Genomic DNA, 21,665 nt, shown 5'->3' on the forward strand with positions numbered 1-21,665 from the left:
CTGAAGAATTTTTCAATCAAAGAGATGTCTTAAAGGTTCCCTTGTCTGTCTTTCTGTTCTTAGTATTTGATTTCTTGCCAAAAAGTACTTTTTTTTTTAGTTATTTAAGGTGCTTGAAAATACAGTGGCATGGGAATTGGTGCTTGGAGTAGGATTGAAGTGCTCACAAAACCTACCAAATTTTAACAAAACCAGCAACAACATACAGTGCAACCTTAGGGGTTGAAAACATTGTATATTTATTGTTGTAAATAATCAGAATAGAAAAAAAATATCATCATAAAATCTTTATTATAGACTCCACAGGCAATATTTTAAGTAAGTTTAACATTTGACTGTCATACAGATTATTAGACGGAGTCAACTGCATACAAGTGTAAAAAAAAGTTAACATCTGTATAATACAATTAAATTAAACTAAAGTAAAAATAATATGAAAAAATAAGCCCATACAACAATAGAATACATTTGGTCACTTGACAGATGCATGGAGTGTGAGAATTAGTAAAATGGATTCCATGTCATAAATACAGTACCACTTTTAATTTTCATAGAGAGAGGTTAGCTGCGTTAACTCCATAACACGACAAAATAGAAGTACAATAAATTCATAAGGTGACGAAACAAATGTGTAATTTATCAGAAAGTAGAAGAACAATTGCTTAAGCGAAGTCAACTTAAAAAAAACCCCACTTTATAATACAACTAAATAAAACTAAAATAAATGAAATGGGTGATATGACAGACACAAAGCACATAGGTAACTGGAGAGAAAGAATGACTGAAGTGGAGTCAACGCCATAAATCATCTCATCTCATAAGTCATCTCAGTCTAAAAACATTTTTTTGCTGATCTATAATACAACTAAATAAAACTAAAATAAATGAAGTGGATGATTATATTCGGTATTGATGTTATTAAAGTTATTGTTGCTTTCGCGATATTATACTGAGCGGCCATGACAGGTTCTCACTCGAAATCATTCAAGATGGCCGTTTGACGTTCTGTGCAACTCCAAAAAAAAATTTGGAAGCATCACCGATTGTGAAATAAAAGTGCTCCTGAGTAGGCGTGGCTCAGCTTGACACCTCCTCACCCATCAGTCATCACAAAGCGACAGCATGCAGGATGGCGTGTTGTTGCTTCGCTGTGCAGAATATTTTCCTGGTTTCAACATCCTATGTGGGCTGCTTTGGAACAGAAGGACTTTGCTTGAGCTTGACTAGTTTATTGAAGCTGATTTGTCTGTCCGGGCCTGTAGAGCATGGATCTTTGGGTTGGAGAAGTCATGTGGTGAGAGAATCTTTATAGGATTCTTTTCACTTGCCGGTAGATTTTCTTGTATTTAGTATATTTATAGTATTTATTTCACATCGGATGGACTTGGAGAACTTGTTTTCAGTCCACCCCTAGAAAGGAAATGTACAAAGAAAGTGAGTTTAGTTTGGGTTAATGATGGTATAAACCTTAATTTATAATATTGCATTTGTGTGGCAGTTTATTTAGACATGGTGCTTACTTTTATACCAGGGGTCTCAAACTCAATTTACCTGGGGGCCACTGGAGCTAGGGTCTGGGCAAGGCTGGGCCGCAAAAAAAAAAACGCATTTATTAAAAACAGAAAAATATACAAACTTTTTCAGTGCTTTGGTTCCGATTTTCTACAATAAAAGCTCTGATAAAACATTCCACTGTTCTCAAATATCTTCCTTTTTATTTTCTGCACAAAATAAGATGAAAAATAAATAAACAAATCAAGAATAAAGAAAATCAATCAGTAATAAATAAATATAATAATAATAATAAAACGGCAAATAATAAAAACTTAAGAAACCACATATAGTTGGTGGGTAGACAAATGATTTTTTTCAGATTAAAATGAACAAAGCATTATTAGAGCCCTGTAGACATGACAAAACACGACTATAGTCACATTTATACTCTTTTTATTTACAACATATTGCGCAACTGCAGGGTCTTGAGACACATTCTAACTCACAAACTAGAGAGCTAGCGACCTGAACGGTAGCCTTCAAGTTATTTCCTTTCAACTTAAATCGCCAAAAACTTACCACTTCCACACGGATAGGGAGGATAACTATTAACAGTTATTTAACCTTTAACATGAACATTAATCAAACGTAATAATTTTTTCTGGGTACATGATACCATACAGCATCCATATCAAACTTGCGCGGGCCGCACTAATATTAAACTTTCATATCAAGGCGGGGGCCTCAAACTGGTGTCCTGTGGACCACATTTGGCCCGCGGGCCGCGTGTTTGAGACCCCTGTTTTATACAGTTTTTTACTAAGTCGCACGAGATGTTAGTGTGATAGCAGTTGAGTAAATACACTAAGTGGTCATGACATTATTACCACATGCAAGATTTCGCAAGGTAGCACGATTCTCTCTCATTTGCCTGAATATAAGACGACATTGAATATTATATAAAACCCCCATTTATGATCGGACAGCTTTCATAACTTATGTGATAAAACTCAAACAGAGAACAAAAACACATCAAAAAAGATTAGTATCAAAACAGTATTTGTGAATCATTTAGCAGTATTTAATGCGGCAATGTAAGACGATGTAAAAATATCAACAAAATAATACAATTATTCCCTTATTGGCTTGCATTATATACATCAGTAATATAAAAGAAGTAAACACAAACATTCAAATTTGGCTTTTTACCCCCCAAAGCGCAAGGATTTATAGTATTAACAATAGTGTATATAAATATACAGTATACTATGCTTATATTTGTATCGATGATGTCATCCTAATATGAGCAATAGTGTATGGAATGAATATTTTCCATTTTTTCGTGCAGGGGAACCTAATACGGCCCTGGCATGGCGCACACATGCATGCATGCTCCTGTGTTCCGGACGTGGTCACGCAGGGGTTAACGTCCTGACGTGGTGCTCTCGGAGCGGTGACCCACTGGGGCACTCTGTGGGGGCTGGTGTGAGTGTGGGTGGGGGCGTTTGGGGGGTAAGAGGAGGGGGCGTCTGTCATGTTTTCAAAATGCGGGGAAAGTGTAAGAACCTCGTTTCTTGCAATTATTGCCCTCGTCGTTGGTTTTTTATACCTTCGTTTATCTGGTGCGTAAAACTGGACACGGAGGGGAAATTGTTTGCGTGGAACTTCTCTCTCTCTTCATCTCATCTCGCTTCACTTTTTTTTTTTTTTTACGCACCACCTTCCAGGGATGGCTAGGACTTGATCAAAGGGAAGTGCGTGGAAAATGCCGTGGACTTTTAACGCCAGTGCTAAATGTTTATAGTGCTCCTCCAATTGGACCAGCGTGTGCGCGCCTGAGTCCAAAATGCTTGTAAAATCTCTGCAATGCATCGGTCATTTTTTTTTCTTTGTCCGTGCACTATATGACACGCAGCCGGACGTTGACTCTATTATCGGGGAAACTATTGCACATAAATAAGATCTTCACTGACTTTTGTTGCATTTATCCACCTTCTCCACGCATGTTTTTGCAACTTCTGCTGAAGGAGAAAGAAACTTGAGCATGTGGAATGATTGTTTAGGCCTTAGCACCTCCTCCACCTCCTCCACCTCCATTGCATAGATCCGGAACAACTCTAATCACATTTGCAAACAAAACAATAGACGGGAGGTGTGACACTTTAAATACGTCTACTCGCAGGAGTAGAAGTGGGTGTAACTCGCGAGATGATGTGCTTTTGCCCCCTCCCATGGCTTCAAAAAAAAAAAAAAAAAATCAAGAAAGCTCCACAGAAGAAGAAAAGAAGCGAGGCGAGTGTTTCTCCATTCATTTGCGGCTTTAATGTCTACCATTGAGCTCCTTGACATACCTTTACTGTTACGCGGCGTCACGGAGCATCCTGTCCGCAAGATCCGGTGCTTTTTTGTTTCGGGGGGAAAATCCCACAACAGAGGATGTAATGAAGTGCAACTATTTCAGTTGTTATGATATGCTGACTTTTTGGATGGTTGATCTTTCATGGTGCAACTTCTAAACAGACAAAAAGAGATCGTCTTTTATATAGGTAGGTGTTTTTTTTAGTACATTTTATTAATTAAACCACATAAGTACTTTTAATATAACACAAAGCTGTGTTGTAACCAATTATCATGCGTAATTACGCACTTTGTTTGCACTTAAAACTCCTCATTGTGCACTTTCCAGTATGACTTTGAATCGGATGTGTTGGGTTGCCTTTCAGTGTTTGCCAATTTAGTCGATGCAATTGGACGGATGGATGCTTTATGGCTCTTACGTGACAAATTTGTCTTGGAAATCGAGTAAATGTTGGAAGGTTTGTCAATTGGGGCCTCTTGAGGGCAATGTGGTGTCAAAGAGTGGCGCATACATGCCGATTCAAGCATGTCAAATGTGCTCTCCCTTTTTTAGTTTTGCACCATAGACTTGGCCGGAGATGGGGTTCCACATTACCTTCTGGATCTTCGTCACACACACACACACACACACACACATTACACACACGTTACACTCCTACTAGTCAGCATTACTCTGTTGGTTTCAAACTAAGCCTCAAAACTTAAAGAAAGCTGATTTGAAAAAAAAAAAAATAATAATAATAATATTACTGTAATGTTCGGTGAGACACACAAACACCAGACTTGATCGCCGGAACAGCAGGTTTTTATTGCAGATTTGAATGATCTTGCACAAAAATCCCAAACACAAGGCTACTCTTGTGGCTAAAACTCAACTCTGAAACCCCATCGTTGCCGTATTATGTCTACTATATTGGGTAATACAAGTGTTAAGGTGACTATAGGGGTGTTATTTCATGTCTTGAGGGCTCTAACAATGTTAAAATATGTATTTGGAAGGCTGTAAACAACTTTCTAATGCTGTAACTACTAAATATATTATAATAAAATTATTATTATAATAATTATATTATTATAATATTATATAATATTATAATAATTAATAATAATAATAATAATAATTTATAATATATTTATAAATAAAGAATCCTACTTTGCATAAAAAAGAAAGCTGATTTCTTGTCCCTCTGAATTTTTATTATATTATAAAAATGTTACCATAACAACATAAACATTATCAGAGCAGCTTGATTTTTTATTAGTATTTTTAAACAATTATTAATAGCCTATATTACACAGATTTGCTTCGTCACCTATAAAAGAAATTGAGATTTTCAATTTTTTTTATATGTGGCCTTGCCTGGAAAAAGTTTGGACACCCCTATCATATGAGAAAAAATCCAGAAAAATTACCTAAATATATAATTTTTCAAGATATCTTCAAGTAACAATGTCGACACGGTGGCTGTAGAGTGCTGTGTTGCACAAGGCCACGTGACCTCTGACCCCATGCTGCCTTACCATGCATATATAGGCTCCACTGTGCTAACCCCAAACAAAACATTCCGGACCATTTTAGAATTTAAACAAAACATGTCAGTAATCTTCAATGACTACGGTTATATGAGTTCTGTTTTCACGTGCGAGTGCGCTTCCTTGTTTGCATGCAGGCGACATTTAATATTAGCCAACGTTTGCGAGGTAAATAGACAGAGTCTATTTGTCAAACAAGGAATATAAATTGTAAACTGCAAATGTTTTGTCAACATTTGAAAATCCCTCAGTCTTCTACGTGAAATATAAAAACACAAAAGAACGCAAAAAAACAACACGCCATGGCTATAAATTGTAGCGTTAATTACAACCTCTACCTGCGTGTTTTGATGGCCCATAAATACTGTATAGATGCTGCTGCTAGACTCCAAGCAGGCCTGGAGTTGATTACAGTTGGATATATATCTGTTGTGGCAGGTACTAATTTGGCGTCTGAACTATTCCCCGTGTTGTACCACCGTCTATCTCTCCGTCATCGTCTTCTTCCTCCAAAAGACAACCATTGACTTGCTTATGCGAGGCATTCTTTTGTTGAGCGTCTTAGTCATTTGTCTGCACAACCAGAAGCATCCTCGGAAAGGTCACGTTTTTTGCATGAGTATTATATTTAAAGTATGTGTTGGCCACCAACATAGTAAATAAAAAAAAAATTATGTTTTGTGTTTTGTGACACCACTTTTCAGGGGGCCCCAATATAGCGCCTTACACCCACCCTCCCAATTCTATCAGAATTGGGCGGCTGTCTTTTGAGTGGCACCCGTGGAGACTTTCCATTTGGACCTCATTTAAAGCAAGCATGTTTCCCATTGGCTGTGAATTATGACTTTCCTTAAGGGGGGGGGGGGGTGGTGGCATGGTCATTTAATATTAAAGTGGCTGGCATGGCACCTACTTTAAGTCAATTTAGTCATTTGCCGCTAATGTTCACCTTTTTACCTACAAAAGCTCAACTGTGTGTGTGTGCGGCATCATACTGTGAAGGCAAACTATTAGGGACACCACACATCTAGAAAACACCAACGATTGCATCAAGGGTATCCAAAGTGTGGCCCTTGGGCCGTGTGAGGTGCGCAGCTCGTTTTTTATTGGCCTGTCACATATTTTACAAATAAAATTCAAGATTGGAAACCAAGTTTTTTGGACCATGCAAATGTACAAATAAAAGTAGTATCTGTGCATCTTATATTGTGGGTTCTTTAACATGTGTTATTAGTTTTGGCCCTGTTCCTAGTATTCTCACTCTCAGGTTGGTGGGTGATTGTGTATGAGACCCTTAAATTTGTATGTTTTTGCCGTGATACATATTCATGCAAAATTTGCTTTGTAAATTTAGCTTATTACCTTCATCTGTAGCCATATTGAGCTGGTTTTAGCGAGCTTAATAGCATTCATTAAATGTAAAAAATATCAAACGTGAGCCTCAACGACTAAACTATAAAACTAAAACCGGTTCTGTATGTATAAGGAAAATGTTCGGACAACCCTGCTTTATAGGACAGTGCTTCTCAAATCGTGTGGCGGACCCACTGGGGGGGGGGGGGGGGGGGTACGGTGAACTGTTGGGTGGGACTAATACTTTCAGTATCAGTGCAGACCTGCCAACATGTATGAATTTGTGGTACTCTGCATGCAATTTGACTTGTATGCTTCACTGCTCTACATTTTGTTGCATTTCTCAGATAAGTACAGACGACTAAATAGATTCTTAGTAGTATTTCAAATGGGGGGGGGGGTGATAGAAAATAATTGAGAAGATAAACCTAATTGTTGCTGTGTACACTGACAGACCACATTATAGACACAAGGAACTTTGACGGAAGTATTAATATTCCTAAATTGCGACCACTCAAAGTAGTCTTAGCTATTTTGGTCATCTTTTTGGTCATACTTTTAGAAGTAATGAAACAATAAACAAATACAATGCGTATGTTTTATATGTAGTCAAGCAGTCCCCCCAGACACCCCCTGTCTCAGTCGGCCGAGTTGCACCGCTTGTGGCCAGGCATAGCCAAGGGAAGTGGGGCTCCTCGGCTGGGAGAAAAGGAGCCTCGTACCGGGCTAGTGTGAGGAGCAGAAGAGTGTGGCCCTCATAGAATGGAAGGCGAAGGAGGGGAAGGTGGAAAGTGTCAATCAGGGACGCTTCACTGCTTGAGGACAATCCCAGCGCAGGACCGCTCTGTTTCAAGAGCAATCAGTCAATCCGCATTAATTATCCGTGCGCCCCCCCACACCCCACTACTCCCCAGCTACCCATCTACCCCCACCGTCGGCACACTGGTCAGGGACACACATACATGCACACACAACCCCCACGTTTTAAGTGAAAAGAACCTGCAAAAAAGTATGAAAAGCATAGAAATGCATATTTTCTATGAAGTGCTTGAAAATGGATTCCTAATTGCTTCTGATGAAGTGAACTGATAAAAACCTGGCAAAATATAGCAAGTGCTGCATATGCTGCGTACGTATACACATATGCATAATTATTGTAACCTCTTGAGACCTGCAAGATCTTATCTGGGATGCATTTTAAATATTTTGGTGGGCCTGTGTATGCTGCGTGACACCAATCAAGAAACAAAAATATGCATGGTATAAACCAGCATGCAGGGATACAATAATTGCATCATTTTTTTCAGCACTTTTATCATGTATTTCATACAAAAAATGTTTTATACCATTGAATCTAATTATGTTTAAAAAATTCCCACTGTAATTTTGCTGTACACAAATTAAAATAATGTATAGGCAGCTTGTGGTAAAGCATAGCGTCGTGCAGTTATGACAATAGCTTTACAGTTTCTTGCATCAATTGTATATCTAATATAAAAATATACATGTAAATATGTATGTATGTGTGTGTGTGGGGGGGGGGGTTGTAAGGTGGAATGCATGCTGCTGTTTAAATGCAAACACGTTAAAAAATGTTAATTGTGTACTGGGTACAAATAAATGCAACTATTGACACGTTTAACCTTGCACTTTGATGGCAATTGCGCAACAGTTTGATGCATAAATTATATATGCAGTATAAATATACATTTAAATGTGTGTGTGAGGACAATGTTTTGTGGAATGGTGCTTATATTGGGGGGGGGGGGGGTAAAAAAAATATTGTATATAATACTGTAACAGCTGTTGTCATTAGTTGCACGTTTGATGACAATAATTCATTAGCTTGATGCATACATTATATATTGTATTTAGTATAAATATACATGTAAATGTATGTGTGTGGAATAAGGAAATGTTATAAAGAATGCATGTTGTTTAAATGGGCAAATAGGGCAACGATTTTATAATTACACACGTATAATAAATCTAGCTATACGGCGTTATTCTGGCTATTTGTAATTAATTAACTAACCTGGTGGTTTTCTTTAGTGTAATTTAAATATTTTTAAAAAAAGCTATGTGAAATTATTAATACTGTAAAATTAAATTGTTGGCCGATTATTTGAGATGCTGCACACTTCTCAATTGAAGATAAGCGTGAACATTTAGGGAGTATCTTAACAAAACAAGAGATATGCATCGCTATTGCGCATTTAGGTGACAAAAATCAGTCAAGTGCCTTGAGCAGGCCTGCAGGACTCACTTTAAACCGCCGTCCTTGTCCATTACAAACTTTTCACCCTTCGTGTTTGGGGGGGGGGAACTGGGACTCCCTCTTTTGCAGCAGCTTCATCCCCGGTTGCCTTGCACTCCTCTTCATTTTCCAAACACAAACTTGTTGTTATTGTTGTTACAGCCGCTACATGTCATACTCCGTGTAATTTCCCCCGCCTTTTACCGTATTCCCTTTGATTTAGTCACTCTTGACTCTCCTTTTGCTCTGGGGCCAACGGAATTCACAGCGTGGGCCGCCTTGAAACCGGCCCCTCCTTATCTCCTTTCATCGTTCGGCTCGGGGTCGCCTTGAAACCGCAGGGGCAGTAATTGCTTTTTTCAGGCTGCCCAGTGCGGACTGGCCAGCAGCCAATCAGAGCCTTGTTTACACTCGATGATGGACAGCGCTTTGGCATCGTGCCAGCCAATCAGGAACCACGTAGGGATTGGCGTCTCATTAACCCTTTCCCTGCCAGTGTAAACAAAGCCGTACGTGGATGTTAGCCTTTAGCAGCTGATATATTTCGACCTGGAAACACGCAAGCAGGTATCTTTTCACTTTTAATGGGCTAAATTACAAGAGCACGGGAAAGCTACGTGTGTTTTGTTCAGCTACATAAAAAACAACAACATAAAAATAGCTAAATTGAACTTGTACATTTGTTAAGGTAAACTCTATTGCCCTCTTGTATCCAAAGTTGTTCAAAACCTTTAATGTAACACCAGTGGACTCTCTGAAAACGTTCTGAGGCTTATTTTGTTCATTTTATGCTAACTCATGACTAACTCTTTCAATGTAGGAACTAAAAATGTTGCATTTTAATCATAACTTAAGTTAACATGGCAAGTTTTCATAATTTTAGTCAAGCTGCTGCCCCTTCCCTGAAAGCCTTAACACTACTGTTATAGAAGAACTATCGCCATTGCCATTGCCATTGCATAGATCATCATATTTTTCTTGTGCTGACACAAAATTTAATAACAATGATATATGAAATTACACTGCATGAAATTGATAGGTCTTTTTAATGTCTTGATTATCTTATTTATCCAAAGAATATTAAAAAAGTGATGCGGGTATGCCACTACAAATCCAAAAAATATTGTTAAACTGTTATCAAAACCGAACCCCATGTGTGTGTTCATAATAGTACAATGCTTGAGATCTCAAAGTTATTTTTTTCCCCTAATTAAACGTCATTAAAAAAGGGCAACCCATGATTAATTCGAACAAATCTGGAACATATTGATGCTTATTGGGATTCACATTTTTGTATTTGTTAGTGAATTGTTGTGCGCTTGCCTTTCCTATCATCATGTGTGCTGTTTACAGTTTTAATCTTAGTTTATTGTGTGTAAGCAATGGCTTATTTAGTTTAGTGGTTATTCATTCATAGCATGTGAGCACAAATTATTTATTATGCATATTTTCAAGAGAGTGTGTAGGTGTATATATTTCTCATATATTCTCTTACACAACGTAACCCGTGCACAAAGTGTGAATTGTGTTTAAACATGATTATTTATCTTAACACAGTGTGTATAAGTGGCCAGTATGTATTTATGTAGTAGTATGTGAGCATAGATATGTAGCATTGAAGTGTATTATATTTTATAATGATAAGAATAAGATTTTACCATGTTTTCGGACCATGCAAATGTACAAATAAAAGTGGGTATAAAGTAAGTATAAATATATTTATACTGCACTTTCATTATATTACATTTTGAGGGATTTGCCAAATATGAGTTTTCTTAAAGTAGTGATTTTTACATGCATTTTCTACTAAATCAAATCATCTGACCTCCAAAGGGAGCAACAATGAAGTGACCACATGATACTGCAGCATGTCATGTAGTATTACAAGCTGTCTATAGTGTAGTACAAGCAGGCTTTGCGTGTACAGTATACATTTGCGTCCTTGCACATGAGCACAGAGGGCTTCAAAAAATCAAAAGCTGAGCCATTTCCCTCCTCTGTCAGGGGGACGTCCTCATTGGCTAGGATGGACAGCCAATGAGGACGAGTGTTTGTGGTGGACTGGGAGCGAAGGGGGTGGTACGCGTGTATGTGTGTGTGTGCGTGTGTGTGTGTGTAGAAGCATAGGGTGGGGTAAAGGCGGATGGAGGAGGGACGGGGTGGTGGGTTGGGTGCGAGGGGGCGCCTCACGGGCACGCTTTCACATTGTCGTCCTCAAACCAGGAGGCGCGCGCGTTCACCCACCCCACCCCACCTCCCTCTTCCTCCTCCCCCTCCTCCTCCTCCTCCTCCTCCTCCCGGCGTGTCTGAGTCCCCGGCTGCACGAACCAGCCTCGATTCACTACAAGCCTGAACTTCCACGGCGCGTCTCTGCCATACCTCCAGTGAGTGCACTGCACAGTGTGCATGCAGCAGCAGCAGGATGTAATCAATACCACATGTTTCATCTTCTACGACTCGAGGATTTTCACTTTGCATGTTTTTTTTTTTATTATTCAATACATATACTTCTCACCTTGCAAGGAATATAACTTACCAGTAAGTAGAAAATATATATTTATGTATTTGTGCTGGGTTTTTATCATTACACTGCATGTGGTCTTGCTTGGACGATAGAATCTAACAGGAGAAAATTATAAATGCATTTCATTTTAAAAAAATGATTTGTTGTATATGTACAGTATAGACAAACTTGTACTAAATAATTCTGATTTAAATGGTTACATTTTATTTTAGGGCTTTCTTCCTGTAAATGTGATTTTTTCCACGTTTCTTATTCATTCAATTCATTAATTTAGTTTATATTTTTCACCTGGTTGTTGTGTGAGGGTGTATGCTACGATATTCCACATGCAGTCACCAAGATAAATTATACCCCCACGGCAGCCTCTCGGCTCGGCATGAAGGCTCTGCTGACGCCGGACTTCCTTCGTCTCGGCTGGGCTTGTCTCTTTCTGTTTGGTCGGTGTCTGCATGTTGTGGATTTAGTAACCAGTTTATGTGTTGTGACTTGACTTTGTTGTTGGAGGTGTTGTATTGTATTTTATCCTGGGTTGTTGTACAGTTGAAAGCATTTTAGCGGTTTTATGCAAAGGTTCTTAGAAGTTTAGATGGATATTTTTAATATGAATTACGTCATATGAGTAAGATGAGATTTTGTCATCTTCTTGTATGTTCAACTTGTGTTGTTTTATTTGACTGACTTTACAGTATAGATTGACCCTTCGTGGAACTGCGTGTGTATACTAGTCTGGTGGATCTTACACACACACACACACACACACACATAGACACACACACACGCACAGGCACCACATTGCTTCCAAATGGTCATTTTCCCGTTGTGTTTGCGTGGCGTGAAATAACACCATACTTTAAATTCATGTTATTAAATGCAGACGAGGTTGCTCTTTGTTTACGTGAAATAGAAACACGAACACTTGTGTATTTACGGCTCAGGAGAAATAAGAAAAAATAAATAAATTAAAAAAAAAATGTATAGAGCCATGTCAGAACATGAGTTGTTTATGATCTCTGTCCCGTGGAGAAAGACTATTGTTTGGCCCCACGCATGAACTAACAAGGAGAGTCCATTTTGTCATATTTATACTATACTATACAGTAAATTGAATACTTGTCTGTATAATATTTTAAGCATTCTCTGTATAACAACACATATTTCTGTATATTTTATGTAATATATACAGAATATTGACTTGAACATAAGTCTTGCAACGTCCACTTTAATGTTCTACATGTGCTTGCATACAAAATGAAGGCTTTTTACATTAAGTGAAGAACTGCAACTTCCACTTTAGTGTTCCACATGTGTTTGCATACAAAATGCATGCCTTCTACATTCGTATTCATACAAATCCATGCTCCAGTGAAGCCTATTTTGTCTTTGTTCCTTTCTGGTGGGTTTCCATCAGCAGCTTCAGGGCAGCTCTATAGATGCACATCGAAAGGCCCAATAGATGACTCTTACTGCGGTGTGTGTCTCTCTTCCCCCCCCCCCCCCCCCCCCCCCATCCTAGCATCACAGGGAGCCCTATTTAAGTAAATGACCCGGGCTAGAAGGCATACATATAAAGTCGATGATTTCCTACTATTTCACTGTTTATTGCCACGCTCTCTCACACGGAGGCATAAAAGGTGATTTGATATTTGTGATTACACTACTTGCACACACACACAACATATACAAGTTGATAGAAATGTCTGTTTCATTAATGAGAAACAAGCACACAGCCATGTCTCCTGAAAAGAAAAGGGGAGGGGGCAAGTTTCACAGATTAAAAAAAAAAAATTGTCACACAAGGGTGCTTTTTTGGGTCAACTGTTCATGCATTTGAACACTTATAGATACATACACAAATGGGATTTTATGACAAGTGAATGACAACAAATGTAAACAATGTGCAATTTGCAGAACAATGGTCATCATTTAGGAGCAAAGTGTTCTATTTGTGAATGTGGTTTTTGGTATTTAGATTGTAAAGTCTGAACAGTTATTATTTACATGTTTGATGTAGACACTTTTCTCCTTTTTTTAAAACCTCCATTAGAAAGAATAGTGTGTGTGTTGGATGAGTGGGGGTGGGGGCAAGACCATGCATGTAGTTTTGAGTAAATCACCTTTTATACAGTAATATTGAATCTACTACATAAGTGACGTATAAATGTGTGTGTGTTTTTTTTACACAGTTGTTTTTGTTTACCGTGTGCATGTCAGTCTCTGCATGGCTCCTATCCCAGCTTGGCTCATTCCTGTCAGAGCTTTGACGTGTCTCCTCTCTTTCTCTTTTGTAGGAGATGACGGGGACTCACTTTCCACCCCGCCAAGCCAAAACTCCTCTCAATGCGAGGGGATCCCGAAGTTCATAAAGGGGATTATTTTGCATCTGGGCGTCTGAGACCTTCGGTGCCTCCGGATTTTACTTTGGGATTTGGGATTTAATCGCTTCTCGCCCGGATGGAAAGCCGTGATTTCGCTCCTCCGCACCACCTACTGACGGAGCGGAGCGCGCTGGTTCACGGCGCCGCTTCTCGGATGGCGTCAGGCGGCCACGGCTCCGTGCAGCACCCGGCTCACTTTCAGCCGGGGAAGTACTTCTCGTCCCATCTCTCCATGACTCCGCACTCAGGTTAGTCTTGCGTGCATTTCTGGTTCTTTGTTAGAAAAAAAAAACAGATCTTCTACAGCACGTAGCCTACGTGCACTTTTTCATATCCCAATTGTACTGGTCTAAGCTGGTCATGCATTTATGTTTCATCAATTAGTAAAGTACTAATCATTGTCATTCTGCGTAATTAATTAGGATTGGGTAATTCCACTGCTTACACCTCCCATTAAACAATAAATTAAAGCTATTAACCGTGCGCGTCCCAGTGCACGACTTTCCTCCTTGAGGTTCTGGGAGGGGTGGTGGTGGTTCGGTTCCGGTGCATACGCATGGTCCCAAGGTGTGGTGGTGGTGGTGGTGGTGGTGCTCTGCCTAATAGAGGTGCCAGTAATACCAGAAAATCCGGTTTCTATATTGAGTGGCGACGTGACGGGGTGCGAATGGGTTGACAGTGCATGCATTAGATTTAACAAGTAGCTTTGGTATCCTGTCTCAATGGGGGGAAGGGGGTGGTGAGGGGGGGGGGGGTTGGGGGGTACCTCCGGTGCATATGTGGAGAGGTAGGACTATAGAGACAAAAAAGAAAAAGACTTAAAATCGTATAAGCGGTTAATACCGAGATTAACTGGCTGTACGTGAACGTATCAGATGGGAGAGCTCATTAAATAACATTTGCAAATGCAGCGGTTTCTTTAAATGGACCACAATGCTTCGGTCCTATAGATCTGGTGTGCATAGAGAACCCACTTATCTGCTCTTATTTGCATATTCATTAGTTGTGCACTGCAGGGAAAAAAAGCATGTGGACATTTACATTTATCTTTCAAAATTATTATTTTTTTTACTTTTCAGAATTTGACTAACTTTCACAATGATATATAATATAATATATTATATATGTTGGAATATAAAAGCAATATGACAAATTTTAGTGAAAAAAAACAACATGTTTAGTTCATTCTAATGCACATGGTAAATTAAATATAGATTTTATACAACACATGACAATGCAGTAAATACATTTTCTATAAAAATTCATTGTATCATTTCAAGAAAATATGCCAAAGGAAAAAAAGGTCACTTTTTATGCATTTCTCTTAATTATTCTCCCCCCAAATATTCTCCAAACAAAGAGTTTATGCATGTAAAATAAGCCTGTTTGAACTAACACACTTCTAACCTGCCTAACGCCTTAACCAGATTATTCTGCACAAAGACTGATAGCGCTGCTCGCTCACATGCATTAAGGTCCAATTTAAACCTGATTCTGTAATGTCTGAGGGGGGGAGAAAGCATAGTAATGTGGGGGGTGATAATGCTATTGAAATATATTCAAGGGGGGCCTCTCAGCGGGTCTCAAGGTGCATGACACTGTATTGAGCTTGCAGATATCCAGACTCTCCATGCATGTCTCTGATGGGGTTTTGACTGACATGATGGGCATGGAGGATTGCTGTTTTGGGGATGATGGTGGGGGGGTTGCTATATGTGAGTATTTGCTTGGAGGTGAGGATGGGGTCGGGGGGGTTACCTTTTTGTGCTTACCCCTCCTTAGAGATTCAGCGAGCTGTATGCCTGACTCCCGGCCTCAGCGAAGGGGTAGTGATTTGGCCACACTGAGACTGTATGTATGTGTGTGTGTGTGTGTGTGTGTGTGATACAGTTCTTACCTTCTCAAAACATAGTCTATAGTATATCAACAAATGGAAAAAGCTCGCAATCCATCAATTTTTCTGAAGCCTCTTATTTAGATCAGCATGGCGTCTGCTCGGATATTGACACGCTTGACAAGGTGACGGACTGACGGCCGCATACCAAACGAACGCCGCAAGACTCGCCCCCCCCCCCCATTTGATAAAAACCTCCTAATGATATTACACAGGCGTCGAGATCGCCGATAGGAGCAGTGGGACAACAACCTTTGTCTTTGTCTGCCTCGCTGCCCTCTCATTTCTTTGCTGCTCATCCAGTTTCTTTCTTCCCCTTTTCCGTGTGGTTAGCCCTGGGCTGTGGTTGTGTGTGTGTGTGTGTGTGTATGTGTGTGTGAGGGTGTGCGAGATGAAGGCTTAGCCTGCAGTAGCACAGGTGTGCAGTATTATGGAGGGCGTGGCACAGCTTGTCATTGAACAGGTGTGTTACTTCCCAGACAGCAGTTTTGTTTACATGACGGTGTATGTGTGTGTGTGTGTGTGTGTGTGTGTGTGCGCGCGCACGAGAAAAAGAGATGCGTGTGACCTACTAAGACTGACATACACACGCACAAAGAAAGGTCCGTGTGTGTGTGTGTGTGTGTGTGTGTGCACACGTGCAGCTGCACACACAAACACATTTCCGAATGTGCGCTTTGAAAAAGTAATAAACCATAATCGCAATGTTTCTGTTGGAGAAGATAACCTCTCCATCACCTCTTTTTTTTTTTCCCTCTCTTTCATTCTTTCTTCCCATTCCCTTCACCACACACACACACACATACACGCACATACACACCTTTGCTTCCCTCATGCTCAGTCATGTTTGAGACAGACTGTTCCTGTACCACAAATGCATGTAAGAGTGTGTCCGTTTTTTCTTTAGCTTTGATCGTCAGGGCAGCCCAGATGAGACACGCCCTTCCGCTCTCTCGTTGACACATGTCTCACATGACCCGGGAGCGCAGGACGGTCCACGTGTGTATTGTTTAGAAACTGTCAACCCTCACGTTTTTTCTAAGATATTTTACGGTTCTTTCCTGTCGCCCTCACATTTAAATTTCCTGTAAATTTGCCATATCTTAACTAATTAAAAAAATATACGCTGACTGTATCCACGCTTGAGTGGAACAGATATTTATTCTTGTTGGGTGTTTGGGAAAATTTTTTCCTTATTTCCCAGAAAATGTCCTTTATTTTGAAATGTAATGTTGACAGGTAGGACTGTGAGTCAGCAAAAATCATCTGTTGTTTATGCGAGTGTTTAAAGAAAGTGGAAAAGATGAATGAGAATACTAATGAAGGAGGCATGGAAAGAAAAGGCTGAGTGTTTCCACCTGGTTGGTAATCCAGTCGGATTACGGCACCCACTGGCCGCCATACTCGTCTCCTCAGGCTGGAATCTCATGAGACAGCGACAGGAAGTGAAAGCGAGGGAGATTTGTATGTGATATGAGTCAGCAATGGATGTGCCCATCTCAGACAGACCGAGCTCTTCTCAAACTAAGACCCCGGGTACAGGGGGGCACGTCCTGGGTGCGGAGTGCAAGACGACCCCCTGCGGGGAGGAGACAGCTGGTGGAGGACGCAGCCAGCTGAGGTGCCATTGGACGCCGCAAACTGTCTACTGACTTCTGTTCAAACATACTGTACATATTTATTTTGTCACACACCACAAAAAGTATTACATTTCATGTTATTTACATAATTAATACATTTTTAGACTGACGTTTTTTCTGCAGTGCAGGGTGGCGACCTTTTCATCTGGTGTAGCGGTGGGATCGTTGGGGTTTTCCAATGGAATAATTGAGACGTGTTGGTAGGAAATGTATTTAGTTACACAGTAAGTGGCTTTCCTTGACACGATTCGCACTAATATGCAATCTAATTTCTAAACAACGATTATATTATTTATTTGACTTAACAAGATACACCACAAACAAACACTGCCATTGTATTGTCGTTGGCTCCTTTCACTGTTCCCAAACCAGCCTTGCTAGCTGGGGCAAGTTGGCTCCGTTGCCCTGGTTCTGGTTCTACCCGCTGACAGTGATCGCGTTAATTGACTTTTAACTTGTCTTTATTAAATGCGTGGATGTGCTGTCAAGTGAGCGAGTGCGTCATGTTTTGATGCATCGCTTTCAGTCTTTGTATTCATTTTTTGATTTATATGTCTGGACTTGTCCATGAAAAACACCAAGGAGACCACAGGAAGTTGCTTTCAAGCAGAACAAGACAGTGAAGAGTATTTCTAATGTCGCTATCAATTAAAGTTTCTTTAAATTGTAAACACACGGCCCTGAAAATGGCGTGTGTGTGTTAAGAAATTGGGAATAAATGAGTGAAAAAGGGGAATTATAATGTAAATTCTAAGCAAGTAACTGGTTATTCTTGCCGTGTCATTTATACCACCATTCCTTGGCACGCAATAAAATCATTACAATTAAAATCATTTACAATACAAAAATATAATTACATTACATTAACCTTCTAAAATAATTATGGGGAACATCTCAAATACTAGAAATATAGTTTAACTAACTACTACTACTAGTACTAAGTGGTGTATTGGCAAAAAGCCTGTTTTTTAGTGTGCATAAAATAAAAAAATATCTATAAAATATTATGGCACATGCCTTTTTTTAAATTTTATTTTAAATTTTTTTATGGCACATCCCTAATGTGCCACTCATCTGCATCAAATGAAGATCATCACGGTAATAACGACAGCAACATGACTATCAGGCCTGTGAAGGGGTCACATGCGTGCAACTCTACTAAAAGACAATTAAGTGGGACCCTTTTTGAAGTCTTGAGGGAAGAGCGCATTTGTTCCCAGGCGTGTTTGCTCCGAGGACAGAAAGTCTTTTGTCTCATCTCCAACTCGCATCCAACATGTGAACAGCTGCTTATTGTCGGTGGTGCTGATTTTGAAGGGCCCATTCGGTTTCAACGTCTCGGGGCTGTGAACGCACGTCGCCATCTGATGATCTGGCATGTGAATGGAAAGTGCCAGACTCTCTCTGTCCATGCGCTCCTTTTTTTTTTTTTACCCCCACCTCCTACGCCCCTCTTTTCCTGCTCCCTCGCCGGCCAGACCTCCCTTCCACTCACCGCAGCCCCGTTCCTCTTCCACCACATGCTCACCCTTCCTCCTCCTCTCCTTCTGCTTCCCTCTTTCGCTTCCCCTTCTCTGTTTCGAGTGGTCCTCCAGCCTCCTCCTCCTCTTCCTCCTTCTCCTCCTCAGAACCCCTGCACCTCCATTCTCCCCGTTACTCTTTTCTTCTCAATTCATCCCCCTATATACCACCTCTTACATCTCGCTCATCTCCATCTAACTCCAAGACACGCACGCACTCGTCGCATACGCAAAGCAGCTTCTCTCAGCACTCCCATTTCTGTCTCACGTTCAACTCTGCACGTTGCCTCATTGCTTTCTTCCTGTCGGCGTTGGATTGCAGCACCGAGCGCTGGCATGTAACGTAGCAAAAATAAGCACATATTTGAAATGACTTTAGTATTATAGCTTATTTAACAATTATGAATCCTGCTCTTTTCTGGGCCCCAGTGAGGCAAAGCGGGGGCCATGAAGGCATGCTTAGATGAGTACGGTGAATAAGACTAAGTGAAAATTGCCAATCATCTGTGACCTCTGACCTTATAATAATCCGCTTATGGTTGAATGTATAAGGAAATAAATAATAAATGGTTCTGTGTGACCAGATATACTTTATTATGTTATTAAAAATAGAATATAAACATACTATGCTGTTTTGAATATTATAATAATATAATACCAATAAATGCCATTTATTTTACAATGTAACATGAATATAACTTTTTCCCCGCAGCGTTTATTAAAACCACAATTGATTATTTTCCAAGCACGCTATAAGTGGAGAAATCAGAGAAATAATAATGATGTAATGTAAAAAAAAAAAATACAATTGTATAAAAAGCGTCTTACTATGTTGGGTAAGGAGGGAGAGCTGTCTATTTAAAAATACAATACAAAAGATGTTTTATGTGATTTTTATGTGGCTGCTCCCTCTGATATGAAAGCACCACAGTGGCTGAATGTGTGTGTGTGTGTGTGTATGAGTGTGTGTGTGTTTGCAGACATTTGCTGTTTTACGGCCCCTTGGCTTTGTCACGGGGGTCAAGGCAAACCCCCTTTCTTACTCCATGTGACCGAGAGGTGACATCACTTTGCAGTGGGGGGGTTAGGATAGACATGATGTCACAGGCTCCTTGTCACATGTGTTTTTTTTGGGGGTGAAACGACACCTGAGACAAGCTGGATTTTTACTCGGGGGGGGGGTCACGTTTAGGGCCGGACTTTGCGGACACCGGAGTCGACTCGTTTGATGCGTGTCTTGTGTTCCGCCGTTCTCCTCCATTCATTTCAGCAGTTTGCCCCATTCATATTGTAATGGCTTCCATTCAAGCGGGTCTACGTCCAGTTTGTTTTCTTGTTGGGGGTGTGTGTGTGTGTGTGTGTGTGTGTGTGTGTGGAGTGGGGGCGGGGGGCGGGGGGGGGGGGGGGGGTTCATCTGGAGGTGAGGATTACAAAGCCTCCCCAAACCAATACTGGAGGTTTCTTCATAGTTGTGCTGCCAAAAAAGACGGAACAGATTGGTTGTGACAGACAGGTAGACATTAAAAAGGTAATACGTAGCTGTGTGCGAGTGCACACGTGTGTGTGTGTGTGTGTGTATGTGTGTGTGTGTTAGGGAGGAAGAGTTAGACATAGAGAGAAGCAGCTGTGTGGAACAGCATGGATCGTTACACAGTGACACACATGAAAGCATTAAGTATATTCAGGAGCCTTTGTTGAATATACATGCAGCCCAATGTATGTGTGTGTGTCTGTGTGTGTCTGTGCGTGTGTGTGTGTGTGTGTGTGTGTGTGAGAATCCCCTCTCAAGCTCTCACCCAGGCTGCGAGTATAGTGAGAAAAAAAAACAAAAAATGAGAGAGAAAGCTATGAGGAAAAGAAAAGATCAACAACAACAAAGATCCGTCATCAGTCATTCATGGCTAATCAGTCTCACGGGACACACACACACACACACACACTCGCACACTCACACACTGCCGAGGTCCTAATCCCACTGGGGCCGCCTGTGCCTCTACATGTGCCTGTCTAAATTTTGGATTCAGGCTGATTAAAAGCACAACTCCTCTTCTTGCTACCTTTCTTTCTCTCACCATCTTTTCTAGTGTGCGTCTTTGATTGTTGCTAAAGTGTCTACTTCTTCTTCTTCTTGTCTCTAATAACCGCCCACTGTCTCTCTCTCTCTCTTTCTCTCTCTGGCCTTTTCATCTGTGTTTTTCTAATGTTTGGAAGCATGTGTGCATGCTTTATATAGAAGTTTTTGTCTATATATGCATGAATATACTATATGTCGCTAATAAGTGTCCTGTTTGTATCACATTTTATTTTCTTGCATTCACTTTTTTTCTGTCCCTTAAAGGGGAATTGCACTTTTTTAAAATTATTTAGCCCATCATTTACAATTTCTTTACCTTTTCTGCGCATTATAATGCAAGAAAATGTGTTTATATGAGCTAGCTAACAATGGACGTCATGGGAAATACGTATTTTGAAGCTGAAGCCCTGCAAAAAAAAAAACTAAAAACCGGCTACAGTGTTCCATTTATATAGCGATGTTATTATTGTAGCAGCTAGCTTGAAAAAATAATTTTTATCTCACGGACTAACACGTCGAGTCACTAATGGCAGACTGAAGAATGGATACCTAGCTCTGAATTTCGCTACAAAGACAAGATGCTCGCGTGCTGGAAGACACAGCCATCCCAAGGGGAGCGGATATCATAAGTGTTGTCGCTGCT

General features: G+C 40.3%; 1 protein-coding gene and 1 long non-coding RNA gene across 5 annotated transcripts in view; one reads left to right on the plus strand and one right to left on the minus strand.

Annotated features, from left to right (window-relative positions):
- bahcc1b (BAH domain and coiled-coil containing 1b) overlaps window positions 1-21,665 on the plus strand; it is a 64,479-nt gene that overhangs the window by 250 nt on the left and 42,564 nt on the right. The window contains exons 1-2 of one of the 4 annotated variants that reach the window (XM_058062560.1): window positions 3,665-4,040; window positions 13,808-14,142. In XM_058062560.1, the coding sequence (XP_057918543.1) occupies window positions 13,971-14,142 (172 nt within the window). In that variant the 5' untranslated portion in view covers window positions 3,665-4,040; window positions 13,808-13,970. Of the gene's footprint in view, window positions 1-3,664; window positions 4,041-9,508; window positions 9,563-11,212; window positions 11,534-13,807; window positions 14,143-21,665 lie in introns of those variants that run through there. The other 3 variants (XM_058062557.1, XM_058062556.1, XM_058062558.1) reach the window with 3 other exon arrangements.
- Window positions 287-9,274, minus strand: LOC131109971 (uncharacterized). The gene is made up of 3 exons (XR_009120807.1): window positions 9,005-9,274; window positions 1,521-1,584; window positions 287-1,410 (listed from the first exon to the last, which is right to left on the minus strand). It is a non-coding gene; the product is annotated as an uncharacterized LOC131109971 (long non-coding RNA).

Source organism: Doryrhamphus excisus, chromosome 22 (assembly GCF_030265055.1).
Source record: "Doryrhamphus excisus isolate RoL2022-K1 chromosome 22, RoL_Dexc_1.0, whole genome shotgun sequence".
NCBI lineage: Eukaryota > Metazoa > Chordata > Actinopteri > Syngnathiformes > Syngnathidae > Doryrhamphus > Doryrhamphus excisus.